The sequence below is a fragment of the Lygodium microphyllum genome, chromosome 29, assembly GCF_053477565.2.
Source record: "Lygodium microphyllum isolate KBCC chromosome 29, Lygodium_microphyllum_v1.1.10, whole genome shotgun sequence".
NCBI lineage: Eukaryota > Viridiplantae > Streptophyta > Polypodiopsida > Schizaeales > Lygodiaceae > Lygodium > Lygodium microphyllum.
This window is the reverse complement of record NC_141163.1, coordinates 101967928-101985063: the sequence shown is the minus strand read 5'-3', so window position 1 is coordinate 101985063 and position 17136 is coordinate 101967928. Positions and strand designations below refer to the sequence as shown.

Sequence of the window (17136 nt, the reverse complement as noted above, 5' to 3'; positions counted from 1 at the left end):
TTGTGAGACAAATTTGACATCAAATTTAATATTGGCTAGTTGACCTCTTGAATCTCTTGAAATTTCTTCAATTTCAAATGCTGAAACTCAAGTCCTAGGTCTTCAATTTTGAGCATGCATTCCAAGGTAGCTGTCAAACCCTAATTTTTTATGCAAATGACAATTTACAATAGAGATTAACCAAAATCTCCATCTATGATGACTCAAATGGCTGGATTTTGCTAAGATAACTTGCAAGATAGCTAGAGGATAAGAGAGAATGCTGAAGAGAGAGAAAATTCAGACTTCCATCACAAAACAATGAAAGAAATCAGTTGCTCCCCTATCTACATAGCCATGAAAGTTGTCTCCGCTTATCAAACACCCCAAATGTTGCCTAGCTGAAACAACCCTCAAATCGCTGTCATCTATTGTTGTACTCTCTTCTAGGCGAATCACCAACTCCTAGAGCGTCTCTTACTAACCAAAAATGGCCTGTCAACTGTTGCAGCAAGAACGGCTCTCTCTCTCTCTCTCTCTCTCTCTCTCTCTCTCTCTCTCTCTCCAAGAGGGTCTCTTACTGGCCGGAAATGGCCTATCAACTGTTGCAGCAACAACGGCAATCTCTCTCTCTCTCTCTCTCTTTTTTGTAACTCTCTCTCTCTCTCTCTCTCTCTCTCTCTCTCTCTCTCTCGGAAATGGCCTATCAACTGTTGCAGCAACAACGGCAATCTCTCTCTCTCTCTCTCTCTCTCTCTCTCTCTCTCTCTCTCTCTCTCTCTCTCTCTTTCGTAACTCTCTCTCTCTCTCTCTCTCTCTCTCTCTCTCTCTCTCTCAAAAACGTTTTTCCCATCTACATGGGCAAGTTTTGCCAAGTGCCAACCTTCTAATCCCATTATCCATCTTATTAAATTAATTTTCAAAATATTAATTCTCAAAATTAACTTAATAACTATTTTAGTACCCCCAAAAAAAAACCACTAGCCAATAATTAAATTAACTAGGCCAATTTGTCTCTCAAGTATCCTTGAGTATTTATTGATCCTTCGACTAGCATTAATTAATTAATTAATTAATGCCTAGTCCCTAAAGTCACCACTAGCATTAGTGGTCAATAAATTGGTCTAGGCCCAAATCTGACACCGGATACCACCTCGTACCTGTCAAGCATAACTCATTATAGCTTCTCCCTTTGGCACCAATTGCTATCTCGGGATCCTAAGTCCCACATGACAAAATAATTGACTTGCACCTCACATGTGTAAGTCACCTCCTTCCGTAGAAGGTGGTAGACCTTCTAAATCCTAAAAACAAACACCCAACCATGAAAGCACCTAAAAGCCCTTTAGTAAGATTGAGGTAGACATTCTAAATCCTAAATACAAACATCCAATCATAAAAGCACCTAAAAGCACTTTATAAGCTTGAGGTATGCATATTCTATGATCTTACGTTGTACTTATGCTTCTTACTTGTAAGTCTGTGGCTTTGGTTTGAAACTAATCCCTAAAGAACCTATAGTTTGATCAAAGCAGAAACTCGGGTAGTTCGGCACTTCCTAGACTAGTCTCTAGGGATTGGGATACCATCACATGGGAATAGCTTGGGGCTATGATATTGGAGTAGAACTCCTGACATAAGGAGACAAGTTCAAGTGGAACAAGAACAACTAGTCATGCTTTTCCAATTGGGACGTCTTTAAGTGGCAACCAAAAGCAAAAGAAAGGCAAGAAACCAAAGGAAGAGTAAGAAAAGGACAACAATAAGTCCACAGGTCATCCGAAGTGTCCGCACTATGGCAATCCAAAGGGGAAATGTTGGTAGAAATACTCCCATCTTTGACCTGGGGCGAAGAATTCCAAGGCTACACTAGCCCCAACGATGGAGTCAGTTTTTGTGCATCTCTATGAGGTGGATAACACCATCTTTACTTCTCCAAAGAAGCCTTGGCTTGTGAGGATGGCAGAGCGTCTTCTCATCACCTCTGCCCTAGTCCTAGAGGCACAATAGTTCTAGGCCCTCTGGTTGTATCATCATCCATTCATACGTTCATTATCAATCAGTATTCTACAAATTGAGCATACACTTTGCTTTTTCTGTGTTTTCCATATCATTTATTTACATAAACAAGAGTGATAAAGACTAAATACACAATAGGAAAGCACTCAACTTGTGCAATATATGTGAAAGGAGATAAATATATTACAACTTATCTCAAAGAATACACAAGGAGAAAAACGTGCTTGAGTTCAACACTCCCACATTTCACGTGTAATCTCCCTTTAAAAGCCACATGTTTTGTGTTGCTCATTTAATTTGGCAACTCTGAATAAACTTTAGCACTGAAGCCTTCAGTTTATTGTAACAAGAATTTGTACCAAAAAGCTAAATTATGCTTGATTCCCGAAGTTTGAGGACATTATAACAATTTAATTCTTGAAATGCAATCATTGCTAAGTTAGCTTTTTACATGAGTAAAAAAGAAAATAAGGATTGGTTAATGTCTTACAGGTGGTGAGCTTTCCAAGCATGCCCTTGCCCTGGCAAAGGGTAAAGTGCCTGCCACAAAAGAACTTGCCCGCTGCAAGTTTTTGGTAGAACTCCGTTCTTTTGTAGGCCACTTATGAAGAGAAGAATCTGATGTTGCCACCCACAGCCAGTCATCACCTTCCAATGCTAGAGACAAGATGGGATGCTGTTCTGAGCAAATTAGAAGACTGTCTCTGGAGGACAGATCTGTTAAATAAATCTGTTCCACCAATTTCTTGTTAGTAGGAATCAAAGGATGGGTTAGTTACTACAAAACACAAGCAGGCATAGAACTTACTGACAAATCTCTTCCACCACTATAGACGTGATTAAACGAAGGTGTTGTTGCAAGGGCCCATACAGAGTCTGTATGAACAGCATAAGAATGCACACATCGCTGCTGTCCTAAATCCCACAGCCTGGTTTGAAATAAATAATACCAACTGCTTAGAACATCTAGGCACCATAACTCTAAAAAGTATAATACTTCAAAGAGCAATTATGTCAAATTCCTTTTTAATATACTGAGGACATTTTAAATCTCTAAAATGTGGCCAGCACCAGATTTAAATCATGCAAACATACTGCAAAGGTAGATAACATTGATATTCACATCCTGAGACAAAGTTAAGGGTGGAAATAGCTACAAGAGCTCTCATGGAAGGACCCTGGAACACGACCTGCAAATTGCAGAGATAAAATGCCAAACCACAGAAAGACATTCATACTGCAGTCAGCACAAAAACTTCTCCAGATTACGTAGGTGTCTTTCAAGTGCCAAGGCCTGGTATCCCCAATACATGTCACCTTTTACCATTCTCAAAAAGAGGTACACATCAGAATGTAGACAAAGACATATACACTACTAGCATAATGCAGTGAGAACCAAAACCTGCAAAGGTATCATGTTGCCAGTACAAAAACTTGTCATTGTGCACATCAAAATGGGCACAGTACAATATTCTCTCAACTAACAGTCCACTGACTCAGTGCTTATAAGGCACTTAAAAACAAAAGAAGAGGTGCCAAGAGACAGTGAGGAGAAAGTATAAGTTTGCGAGCACATATGCACATGCTAAGAGGCGTCGTGCAAACTGCCATACCCAAACAATCTAAGAACTGGATCTTGACTCCTTTCATCAAAGTGTTTTTGGAATGTCAATTTGCACACATAAAACTACAACCACTAGGCATTTTAATCCTTTTAAGCACCCACACTGTTTTCTTGCACCTCATCAAAGAAGTAGGAGGTATCCTCCTGTTCCACATGTAACCCTGTAAACAGCTAGATATATTTCATGCATTTAGCCATGCTGAAAGTCAAAATGCACAGTAGAAAACAATTGAAACAGAAAGAAGAAATAGTAACAAGTTACAGGAATTAAGAAATCATATGGATAACCTCAAACTCTGTTCTTCACGATAACGTGGTATTTGTTCAACAGACACTTTACCAGGAAACTTGCATGAAAAGAGGCTATGCTAAACAAACAGACAGCAAGAATTGTAAGTGGTGTGCAGATATCTGAAATTCCACGCCCACCTAATCATTGAATCTGAAGACCCCGACAAACAGAATCTGCAACACATAAAAGAGGAAAACAAACAATCGTTCAAGAATATGCGAGCAAAGGAGAAACTAATAATAAACCTGGAAGTCCTTTTCAATTTGAAGAATGTCACCTGCCAGTGGGATCTAATATAAGAGCACGTATGTTGTCAGTGTGCCCTTTCAATTTCATCTTCTTTGTGCCTGTTCTAGGATCCCACACTCGAACTGCCTGTAAAATTAACAACTAAAACCTTCATCAACATTCAGCCAGACTCAAGGACAACTAAAAGCAACTAAATGATGACATATCAACCTTTTCTGTGCCTCCAGACACTAGAACAGTGCCAGCATCATTCATAGCTAAGGCATATACAGACTCTTTATGGCCCTTTGCAGCAATGGGTGTGTAGCCTTGTGCAGATGTCACATTAATTGCAGCACCATTGTAGCTTGTACAGGCAGAGCGTTCAGTCCCAGCCAAGGTCTGACTGGATAGCACTGTGCCAGCATTTCCATCATACCCATCTTCATCCACAGCCTCATTAGCAGCTTTAGAGACAGGTATATTGGCTGCATCTACATCCCAGACAAACACCTCCCCACCTAAACCTGCTGAGGCAATGACATTGCTCTAAAATATGCAGCCAGGGAGTTAATGTTAGAGGTGCTCAACAACACTTCAGCCCCAAAAAGAATCTGAAAAGTAGTCATATTTGTGATTTCTTTAAACTTAAATAAAACTTCAACTCACATGCTTTGCAGCTGCAAGGGCTATGACATAATCAGAATGCTGCCGTAAGGTCTTTGTGCATATGCCATCAGAAAAAGCTCGCCAAGTCTAAACAAAAAAGTTCAACTGAAATTAAGTTACTTATTTGCAACAGAGAAGGTGTAAAGACTTTGAAGTCAACTGGCATCCCTTTTAAAGACTGCAGCATTTAACTTACCTTAATAGTTGTATCAGACGAGCAAGAAACAAGAGTGTCCCCTGTCAAAACTGCATCATTGACCTGTATTACAGATTCCATCAGAAAAAAGCCTTAAAATTTTCAATACTACCAACGATATAGTGAAATACAAAACTTTTGACAATGAACAACACACATTCACTGTACCCAGTCAATATGTGATTCAAAAGTTGCGGAACATGTAGCATTATCATCTGTCACCTCCCATCTCTTTAGTGTTCCATCACGGCTACCACTAAATAATAGACCATTGCTTCCACCTTCAGCTGGTAAGGAGCTTACTGTCAAGCAGTTTATCCCTGAACAATGCTGTCAGTGAAGTTGACTTTAATTAGCATGATGACTTATTGAACTACAATGTCAAAAGAGATAATAATCAAAAAAGTATTGCCAAAAGTTGTGGGCAAAACCTTGGAGTCGTTAGAATCTGTAAGAACATAAGTCAAGCGCCGTTCTCTGCGAGGACGAACTGAATTTGTGACATTTCCTGTGTTACCCACTCGATGCATGCCGACCATCTTCCATGCCAATGCCAAATGGGAACTCGTTAGACCTACATGATTCTTAATTCATCCCTCCACCCAAATAACATCATCTAAATCATACAAAGCCCTAAAGCACATGAGTTGAACTCAACATAAGTCCTTCAAATGAGATAAAAGGTAAGCCTTGCCACATCAGTAAATCTGATTTTTTCTAGTCTTAAAAATGAAACGCAATTCAGGATTCCGTATGTTCAAAAGGTAAAATGAAGCTATGTAGACGTCAATATCATTCACAAGGAAAATCTTGTGGGGAATACAACAAGGCACAGAATCCAAATGAGCTACAGGGGGCTTTGGAAATCTATCAAAGACCTAGTAAACCCCCCAAAGTCTAACATCAGAGTGACTACACCTTATGGTTTCTTATTTGGCACTTCAAGTCCCGGGATTTTTGGGCTAACTTCTTGTACCAAGCCGCATTTGCTCTGACTTATCACGGGCAGAGGCAGTGCACTTATGGTTCTTGAGATGTTTGTGGTGGGAATGGATCAAGCACATTTCACAATGGTTGGGCCACAGGCATTACATACCTTATGGTAATTCTTGGTGTGGGCCACCTGCAACGTCATCCTGATTTTCCAGAGAACATTTGGGTATTTTTCATACTTTCCAATATTGCTATGCATTTAACTGACCGATTAGATTACTTACATTATACCTTTATTCCCATGGGCCACACAATGTATGCAGACAATGACCGAATTTACTATAAATCAGACATGGGTTGTGTGCAAGGTGGACGATACACACTACAAAGGCAGACAGGAAAGGAACCAGAGCACAACAATTTCCACCTGTCTTTTAATATTTTTGCACTCAAGGGCCTAGAAAACTACATTCAGCTCTTGCTTTGTCTTCCTATGCAGCATGTTCAGGTATGCAAATTTTGCATTTTACTTGGGATGCATCCCAGAATGGCATCATTATTGCAGATCAAAAATTTTCCAGGCAAGGCAACAGTGCAGCAGGCCTTCTAGCCCAGTATTTTGCAACAGATCAGTCACATAGCTTCTCAGACAGATCTGTGCTGCTTCATTATTGCTTCAGGACAGCAGCCACACTCCTCTCCTCAGTTCAGGCTGACAAGTTTGCAGTTTCAGTTCAGTACAGCCTCTCAACAGCAGACATGGAAACTTTACAGTCGTTTTTGCAGGAGTTACCACCAGCTTTTTGAAGATTGGTCGGTTGGCAATACAGATTCAAGCCCAAACTCAAAAGCAGGTGGGCATTTCCAAGATTTTAGCTCCTCTCAGGAGACCTCTCCTACAGTGTCCTGAAATGTACCAATTGAGACACCCGTCACATCCAATGAACTGCATAGCTTCAGTGAAGGTCTTTGAGGAGATGCCAGTGCCAATCTTCTAAGAGGCTTCAGTAAATGTCTCACAAAAGGCCATTCGGGGGATTTCTACAGGAACATTTGAAATATTTTTTATTTGGAATCTAGAATCAGTCTCCTTTGACCATGACACTATCAAACAAGGCCTTAACATGGTGAATGTCAGAGGCCCTTGGCACAAGTTAGAGAGGATAGTGGATCCGGCAGAGGTAGAGATATGCCAATCAAAGCGTGATCCGATTTCCAATTTACCAAATTTTCAGCCTTTAAACCATAAGACTTCAGAACCCAGGAGTTTCTTGGACATTCAAACCCACTGAAGCAGTCTCAATGCAGTCTTCAATAGTTCCAAACACTACTTGAATAGCATATGGATCAGTCAATACCAAAATCTTCCATCAAACACACAATTCAGATGGAGTTCTAGTTGCAATTCTGTCTTCCACTTTCAACACTAGCAGCTCCAACAGATTCTTTCACAATTAAATAAGCCTGCTTGGCCAACAGCTGTTCCTGCAGCCAATCTCTCCAAAATGATGCTATTTTGTTTGTGAACCCTACACTAAAGTTAATGGGGGGACATTAGGAGCTCTCCCCACTTCTGGGATTATTTAGGGTTGTAAGACACATTTTGGGCTGCCACATTGGGTCTAGCCATGTTCTCATGTGTCATAAACGTGTATGCTCATATACGGGCAAGATTTAGTCCTCTTGTTCTTTGGGTCGATTGGCCCCTCATCCCACTAAGGTGATCTTCCCACTGTTCAACACCCTTAATGGCATGTCGTGCTTATGCACCACCCTCAAGCGCCATCTCAGCTTTCACCATATATACAATCAAGTTCCTTGGTGGTCACCTTAATTTCTTGTGTTTGGAGATCCATCCTAACACCTTTGCACACATTTCTAACAAGGGATTTATGCATTGCAGAAGGATGTCAATATGTAGGCACCCTCATATGTCTCTTTCATCCCATTAGAGCCTTGTTCGTTCGTGCTTAAAGTGTCAATTTCATGTACTCGTTTGCTCAAATTGTTCAATATATGTAGACACCCTTACAATCTCTCATTATTCATCCCCTCATTCCTCAATATGTGTATTTCCCTCTTGCCCTTTGTGCTCCTTGATCACCTTCATGGTATCAAAGAAAGAGTGCTATGTTCTTGCATTCACCCTCCTTTCCTTCACCAATGGCATGTTTTCCTTCTACTTTTTGGTTCTCCTTCTCGCATTCTTCACTGCTCAACACCTCTCCTTTAGTAGCAACCACTACAAATGGTATATTGCAATTGAGATAGTGGCATGTTTGGTAATGTGAGTGGTGGCGATAATGATATTGCATGATGTGTTTGGGTTTTGGTACTTTGTATGCCTATCCAAACCAACACATTTAAAGGTATCCCTTGAACAACCAACCACGAGATATTGTACACATAGTGCATGATAAGATGTAGATTGAAGTCTATATCGCATGCCAACAATTTCTCATGCCGATGTTCCCAGTGAAGCATAAGAACTTGTGTCACATACTAGGGAGGTGGCTTTTAGATTTACCTTACTTCTTGCCCTTCTCCCAATCAAGAAAGTGAGCTTTTAGCATCAAATAGAGGATCATTTTTGTCAACTCAGCATGTAGTAATAGTAGAATAAAAACAAAAGGAGCCGGACCTCTTTCAATCAAAATGAGAAAGGATAACTCGAGCATTATCATTAGGGTTCTTGGGCACAATGGTGCAATTGAGTAATCATGACTAGATAATCCAAAAATATGTAAAAATAATTAGTGATCGGAATCTAGATCCCACAACTTCCTTTTCACAAAGCCCTTTAAATGTTCCAAACTCTTCTTACATATCCTAGCTGACCATGTAAGAAGCAGTTTGCCAAAACAAACCCCAAATTATTGATTCACTTCTATGGTACAAGTTCATTATCTCAATACTCCTTGAATTCTCTTTAAATGTCTTCCCTGCGTTTCTAGGATTTTAACAGTATGGCCAACTTACCTATTTGATTCTAAAGCTCTAGCTTCATCAATGTATTTTGTCATCTACCTTGGCTCCTTGGTGAGATTTCTTATTGCTCTTAAATGTGGTAAAATTTCTCACTGCTCTTAAATGTGAAATGCATTTTCTTTGTGGAAACCTTCTCTCTTACTTTGTCTCCCAGCTTTGGTTTCTATTTCTTTACAATTCATTTTCCTGACTTCCTAAGGATGTATGTGACCTGAGTGCCTCAGATAGCTTCTCTGATTTCCTTTAGCCATGGATATAGGGTCTTAGCTATTCAGGGTTACAAGACATACTGCTTCAGCAGACCTTACTAATCCAGGAAAAGTAGCTAGCTTAACTGCGCCATAGATGATGTAAAGATGCACTGCTTAATAGATATGCAAGAAAACCTGAGCTTGCAACTCCTAGCAGTCAACTGAGAGTATGGTTTTGGCCTGCCCAGCTAGTACAAATTAGCTAAATTAGTCCAGCTGCACATACAATGACAAATAGTGCAAAAGGCCAGATATTTTTGTTTCGTATTCATTTAAAGAAAAACTTAGGGCTAGCTAGAATATACAGCCATTTTCATTTCATAAGGTGTACTTAATTGCAGGCAATGATTGGACCTCTAAATCAAATCATGCCATAGACATTTGAATATGCAAACCATGATATTCACAGACGTTAGACACAACAATGTCCGCCTGCATGACCTACAGCAGGGCCGCACATGTGAAAATACACGGACGCTGATGGATTTTTACAAGCAATCTATGATCACAAATAATCGATGATTGTTTATATTAAAATAAATGAGACATTCATGTATATGTGGACCAACTGCCCAACCTCTATTGCTATGATCCTTCCAATTGGGCGAAACAAGGCTTGAGATGATCAAAAGTCTAGGGTTTAATCTAACGAATGGCAGCGAAAATGGCCAGGATTGGAGGAATGAGAGATCAGAACTCACTCAGAAAACAAACTCCTTGGAGGCGTGCTGGAGCAATAAGCTGAAAGGGCGCTGCACGGAGAAGATCACATAGGGGAAGCGCATCGCTGGGAGGAGGGCCTCCTGTATCGAGCTCCAATTCCACAGCGTCAGCTGGCAATGGTGGGAAGGCTGCGATCAAATCAGAAGCCCGGAGCCGCAAACGGGGCATGAAAGGACGAAGGGGCGCAAAATGGGAAACACTCGCACGGGCATGCGCGCACAGCAAATGGTTGCCAAGGAATGAAAGAAAACAAAAGAGGGGGTGTTGAAAAAGGAAGACGATGACGAGAACAAAGAAAAACGCACACAGCGTTCTTTGATGTGGTGCCCTCCGTAGACTGCCGTTTAGGCTCGGCAGTGCTGCCACGTCGGCTCGGACCCCCGAGCCTAGCTGGCCCTGACGTTTCAAAAAGTGGTCCGACTTGTCCGAGCTTCGTACCCAAGCCTAGCTGGCACTGGGAAAGCATAAACAAAGGCCAACCCCTCTAAGGGTCCAGTCACACAGCCGGCAAATGTGCATCACTCAATGATGCTAACATCTCACGCATAACGCTAGCATGACCCTGAGAGGTCATTGTGCTCAAGCATGGGTGGTTGCTTTCTCTTTTTTTTTTTTTTTAAGGCACCATTACTGATGAGGACATTGGGGAAGCTAGATTCAAACTCAGATCCTCTTGCTTGTAGCCATGAGCTTTAACCAACTAGGTCGTTCCCCCCAACCTCGGTTGTTTTCTCATTGATGGAGCTTTTGAATGGGCTTGGAATGGCTAAGTGTACCATTCCATCTGCTATCTACCAAGTCATCTTCTCTCTTACCCTCCCATCTCCATGTTATTACTCTTCCATCTTTGGATACATTCATAGTAGTGGATTTCCCATTTAAGGGAATGTTCTCTGACCACTACCACCACCTACTTGGCCCATCTAGCAAATGGCTATTTGGCCACTCACCACCCACACAAATGGCATTGAAGCAATGAGTCGCCACTCTACATTGGACCTTGTAATTTTCAATATCTTTCTTTACATATAGAATAGATCTAACTAGGAGACAAAAATGACTAGATCTTTCTCTACAAATGGAATAGATCTGTCTCTACACATAGAATAGATCTTACTAGGAGACCAAAATAAGGTGTATGCAATTTTTGTTCAATGCATGCATGTTTTTTGTAGTATGTCATTGGTTTTCAAGGTTAATAGCTTGGGAACCTCTCTTAATTGTGGATGGTTTGTGTGGTAAGAAGTGCATTGATAAGTTTTGTTCATTTTCATAGACAAGTATGTCATGCAATGCAACGGAATGAATGATTGACATGAAGGGGGTTCACATAAGATATTCGATTTTTTTATTTTTGTATCTCATATCGATGATGTGCACAAATCTTGCCAAGTTGCTTGTTATGCATTTCTTGTGCCAAAATTATTAATGAGGACATTATGAATCTTTTTCTCTCTTTTCTTTTTTTATGCGCCAAATTTGTTGATGAGGACATTGCGAAAGCTAGATTCAAACTTAGATGCTCTTACTCGTAGTAATGAGCTTTAACCAACGGGCTATGCCCCCTAGCATTGGTTGTCTTTCCATCAAAATGTTCTTGGACCACCACCACCACCTACCTACCCCATCTAGCAAATGGCTATTTGGAACTCACCGCCCACATAAATGGCATTGAAGCATTGAGTCGCCACTTTACATTGTACCTCGTAATTTTCAATATCATTCTTTACATATATAATAGATATGGACCAAGAGATGAAAATGACTAGACCTTTCTCTACAAATAGAATATACCTTTCTCTACACATCGAATAGATCTAACTAGGATACCAAAATGAGGTGTATGGTGTTGTTCAAGGCTCCCATGCTTTCATAGTATGTCATTGGTATTCAAGGTTCATATCTTGGGAACATCTCTTAACTGTGGCTGGTTTGTATGTGGTAAGAAGTGCATTGATAAGCTTTGTGCATTTTCATAGCCAATTATGTCATGCAATGCAATGGAACGAATGATACATGAAGGGGGTTCACATAAGATACTCACTTTTTTTTATTTTGTGTGTGTGTGTGTGTGTGTGTGTGTGTGTGTGTGTGTGTGTGTGTGTGTGTGTGTGTGTGTGTGTGTGTGTGTGTGTGTGTGTGTGTGTGTGTGTGTGTGTGTGTGTGTGTGTGTGTGTGTGTGTGTGTGTGTGTGTGTGTGTGTGTGTGTGTGTGTGTGTGTGTGTGTGTGTGTGTGTGTGTGTGTGTGTGTGTGTGTGTGTGTGTGTGTGTGTGTGTGTGTGTGTGTGTGTGTGTGTGTGTGTGTGTGTGTGTGTGTGTGATTGCAAACAACAACTTTACTCAAGGAAACACATAAGATGCTTTGAACCCTTGTCAATCTTTGCCTCTATATTTAGCATGGGTGTCAGGACTTCTTTGTGATGGAGGTTATTTACAAGAGAAGAAGACCAACACTCCTACGACCTTCATCTTCATCTCAAGCATTAAGAGGAGTTCATAAGACTTGTGAAACATCCTCTAACATCACAACTTAAGATCATCTATGAGTCTAACTCATGCTCTTATAATTTTATCTTGCTTGCATACCAAGTCTAACTAATGCTTCCAAAAAGTATTTTCCCTAATGGAATCTTGGCTTGAATGACTTGAAGGCAACGATTTCTAATGGTTCTAATTTATGTGAGGTTTATGCAAAAAGAATACTAACGTGAATCTATCATCAATAGCCTATGGATGACTCCCATGCCCATCCAAAATGAGTAGGTACATGTTGGCAAAGCATACGGTCCTCAATACAACCTTGCACTATGATCTAGCATGTAACATTATCTAATTCCCCAAGCATTGCTTTGCATGGCAATTGTTACTTTGATCGTTATAATCCTCCAAATTTATATTTAACCATTTCACCCTTGAAGATGTGATCCATTTGCATTTATGCAATTTACAAAACAAAAGATCACATCTATTGCTTAGAGTCACATATACAAACATGCACCACAATTGCTCATTGACATGTTAGAACTCTCATTCCCTTATCCAGAGAACCTTAAAAGTTAGTCTTGTAAACATTCCAAATGTTTTGGGGGGGGAGGGGGGGGGGGGGGGGGGGTTGGTTGTTGGGTTGTGTAATTTTGTTGTTCAATTAAGTTTATTTCATTATCGTGCGATTAAGGGGACTAATTTTTGAGGAGAATGGATGGTTTTAGACTATTCCAATGGCTTTCACAGGGGAACAAATGGCTTTAAATTCTTGCAATGTCTTTTAGAGAAGAATGGATGGTTTTTAGATTGCTCCAATAGCTTTTGTAGGAGAATGTCTAGCTTTAAACTATCTACTGACTTGGATAATCCAAAAACCACATTGGTTGACAATTTTAGAAACATTTCTCTATCGAAAGGGTGGAAAAGAGTGAGACGAAAGTGCCATTTATTTATATGATTGCATTCATGGTGAGCAAGCCTCATGGCACATGGCATAAACATAGCATATTTCAAATTGAAGAGTCTAGGATTTAACTACTACAAGGTGTACCTCCTAACTATTGAAGAATGCATATTTCTATCAAGTTGGCATAGTTACAAACAGGTTCAACATAAGAATATGGTCATACTATTATATACATAAAATAACTCTAAATGATGTCAAATTGACATTTAAATTAAAAACAACCAAATCACCAAATCTATAACATGCAAATAACATAAATAAAATGAAAGACAAAAATATTGTAAATAAGTAACCAATATATAATTTGATCTTATTGCAAATATATAGACCTAAATGTACTAATCATAGTATACATGTGTAGCATGATGAAAATAATATTTCCCTCTATGTTAGCCATTTCAAAAACACACACATAAATACAATATAATGTATAGCAAGTAGTTGGCGTACAGTCATTAATTTTGAGAAGAAATATGTGTTTGATATAATTATAATGAGCATAATAATATTATATAAGCCAATAATGTGTTATTAATGTAAAATCTATTGTTCTCCTTTTTTACTATACATATAGGTTATGATTCATTTACTCATGTTATTTTGTACATATTTTTAAAATAAATATTAAAATTAGAAAAAAAACTCATTTTACAATGCTATTCACACATTAAAAGTCTTAAAATCAAACAAATGTAGAAAATACAAGCTCTCTCTCTCTCTCTCTCTCTCTCTCTCTCTCTCTCTCTCTCTCTCTCTCTCTCTCTCTCTCTCTCTCTCTCTCTCTCTCTCTCTCTCTCTCCCCTTTCTACAAATCATATTCTATTTTTAAACTTTCTAAATAATAAGTTCCAAAATGAATGTCATATTTACTTGTTAATTTGCAAGATGTGCAACACTCTTCTTCACTATGGGCATTCTCTAAAGAGAAGGACCAATAAAGGGCCCCCTAGAGAGTGACAATGAGGGGCCAAATAGGTGATACTCAAGCATATAAATTTTTTTAATGCAAAGTCAAATTGTATTAAATAGTCATAAGAAGTTGCATAATCTAAAAGGATCACAATGGCTTAAAGCATAAGCTTTGAAGGTGTCAAAGACTAGTCAACCTTATTCCAATGGCCTCAGGGATCAATCTAACAATATAGCCACAAACAATTCCATGAGTACACTATCATAGCTAGTAATAAGGCAATATTTGGGCCTAACTTGCCTTCCATGTATTCAAGGAAAGATTGCATGTGTTGTTGATAATTGTCTTAAGCTAAAATGGTTGGCTAACAATAGAAGATAAGTGTCTTTGAAAGATCAGAGCAATAGCTTCATCATCCCAACCTCTCCATGTACCTTTGTTAGATAAGTAAGGTGATCTGGCTTAGCTCATTCCATGCACCATCCAAATGTGTATAATGACATATAATCTTTTACTAGCTTCATTTGATACCAAGAAGGCCCCATCAACAACCCAATGCATGTCACACAATGAATTCCAAGCCCGCCTCTCACAATTAAGCATGTAACTAGTACCATGTGATTTATCTCTTATATCTATGGTAATATTCTAGTTGCTTAAAATGATGGAAGGTTCACTTCTTAGACTAGATCATAGTCGCATTCATGTTTGAGGCCCCACACTTGAGCTACTAGGTGTGTACATAGCAAAGTAGGCCAACACTTCTTTTCTAACCTCCATTTTTGTCCCTATAATAGAACCACTTCAAGTGTTAGCGATTTCACTTGAATTTCCCCTTTGCAATGACCAATAATGATAAGTTTTACAATATCTATAACATAAAAGCTATACATGGCTCAACCATTTGACTCAAATCAATCCTATCTCTAAGATTTAACACTTTGTCTGTCAAAGAGAGCTGGAAGAATGACTCAAGAAGGATATGGCATTGAGCAAGAGGACCTCTTTCTACCGGTCTCCAGGATAGAGAGTATGCCTGAAACAACAACAACAACCGTGCTTTGTTTCCTCCTATTTATATAGGTCATTGTTTGCAACGAGGCCTTCTCACTACCCATGTGCCATGTCAGGCAAGCAACATGACATTCTCTCAACCTATGCGCCAAGCTGGGTCTCCATTACTCCTCTGTTCTTGGTTCAGAATTGGACCTAGACCTTGGGGAATAGGCAGGAGTAGCGGGTTGCAATTTGGCGAGGGCCAATGGCAAAGTGCTGCTGGATTGAGTGGTTGTGGCTGCAATGGAGGGAGAGGGTTGTACTGGAGGTGGTGCTGTTGAAGCCAAAGGTCCATGCGGGTCCACAAAGGTCAATTTGTGGGGTGTTGTGGAAGACAAGCTCGGCCACAAGCTTCTCTAGGTAGATTGTGCCAAGCCGAATTGCTGTTGGAGTTGGTCCCACTAAAAAGGACACTCGAGGAAGGTGGGTCTACATGGCATCCATCTCCTACTCATGCATGGTCTTAACACTAAGGAGGGAATGAATGTGGTTCCAACACTTGAGAGAGAGGGCTTCATATTTGATTAGTTGAGCTCGAATTTGAGCATTGGTGGCTAATGTTACTATGTCATGGGTGCGAGCAGATGGGTTTTTTTAAGGGTAGATCATCAAGGCTAGGATCTCCGACTACTTGACCTTGGCTTGAATTGTTGAGATTAGGGGATTCGTCCCCCTAATCAGATCACGACTCTTGCTTGATTTGGAGCTTGGGATGGAGGCAAACACTCCGGCGACGCTTTAGGGAAGGGTGAGAGTCAATTGTGCTGTGAATCAGAGCAGGATAGAGGAATGTCAGCCTTCTTCATCTATCGGGCAACTCTAACTTGTTGTTCCTCTGGAATATGCTGCCAAAGCATGTCAAATTCCACCTTCTAGTCACGGTTCAAGTCCAAGACAGCCTATTATAGGATTCGGATACATTCCTTTGCCTCCTCGTTCCATTGCTCCAGTGCTTGGCAGTGCTCGACCATTAGCTGCCACTTTGGATCTGCAAAGCTTGTGCCTATGGAGAAGTCAAAAGGGTCCAAGGCCTTGGGGAAAGCTTTCTCGTTGCTCAAGATGGGGATGCACTCCTCCATGATAACTTACTTCCCTTTCTAGTAAGCATGTGTGCTTTGGGATAGGTTGGGACTCTTTCTCCGGCCGATTAGGGATGTGGCTGCTCCTAATTTTGACAGGGGCAATGAGCTTGAATTTGACTGCCAAGCCAAAGGTGGAGTGTGTTGGGCCAGAGCCAATGGGAGCACTCTTACCTTATTACTATTGAGGAGGGAAGGGACCACTATGGTTAGTGGTTGGGTGGGAGGGACAGACTTAGCCTCAAAGTCTAGCTCATCCAGCTTGTCATGCAAAGGTGGGAGTTGAGGACAAGAGTTTGGCATGGAAACCTAGAGCTTGTGTTTCAGCTTCTCCAACCATTGCCTATGAGGGGCTGGGCAATTAGGGTGGAGCTTGTCAAGGCTATAGGGTCTTCGGTCACTTGGTCAGGGGGCATGGTCTCTTGTTGGGGTTTGTCTTCCCATGGGCATTTTCTCCCCGGTGTCTTCAAGAGGGCAAGTTTGGAGGAGAGGCTGGTGGGGCTTAGGTGGACTTCTTGGGCGAGGAGGGGTTTCCTACTAGGGACATGCTTGGGTGGTAGCTTGTTTGTTGGGGTTGCTCTCTGAGTGGTTCTCCATTTTGAGGACTTGGTCTTCAATGGTGGTTGGGACCTCATATTTGAGTCCTTGTCCTTTCTCACCTTCCTTGGGCTCCTCAACCTTTGAGGAGAGGGGCTATGTGTAGTGGTTGTCATTTCTGGATAAGGCTGGGGGGTATCA

The 17136-nt window shown here is 40.5% G+C and overlaps 1 protein-coding gene across 1 annotated transcript in view; it reads right to left on the bottom strand.

The window, feature by feature from the left end:
* Window positions 1-10181, bottom strand: part of LRS1 (Transducin/WD40 repeat-like superfamily protein) — a 56205-nt gene extending 46024 nt beyond the window's left edge. Inside the window, exons 1-10 of the mRNA XM_087671272.1 lie at window positions 9881-10181; window positions 5439-5546; window positions 5176-5337; window positions 5008-5070; window positions 4812-4898; window positions 4374-4691; window positions 4192-4289; window positions 4052-4087; window positions 2807-2927; window positions 2489-2728 (exon numbers count right to left, since the gene is read on the bottom strand). Coding sequence (XP_087527398.1) covers window positions 2489-2728; window positions 2807-2927; window positions 4052-4087; window positions 4192-4289; window positions 4374-4691; window positions 4812-4898; window positions 5008-5070; window positions 5176-5337; window positions 5439-5546 — 1233 coding nt within the window. The 5' untranslated portion in view covers window positions 9881-10181. The remainder of the gene's footprint in view (window positions 1-2488; window positions 2729-2806; window positions 2928-4051; window positions 4088-4191; window positions 4290-4373; window positions 4692-4811; window positions 4899-5007; window positions 5071-5175; window positions 5338-5438; window positions 5547-9880) is intronic.
* Window positions 10182-17136: the final 6955 nt, after the last annotated feature.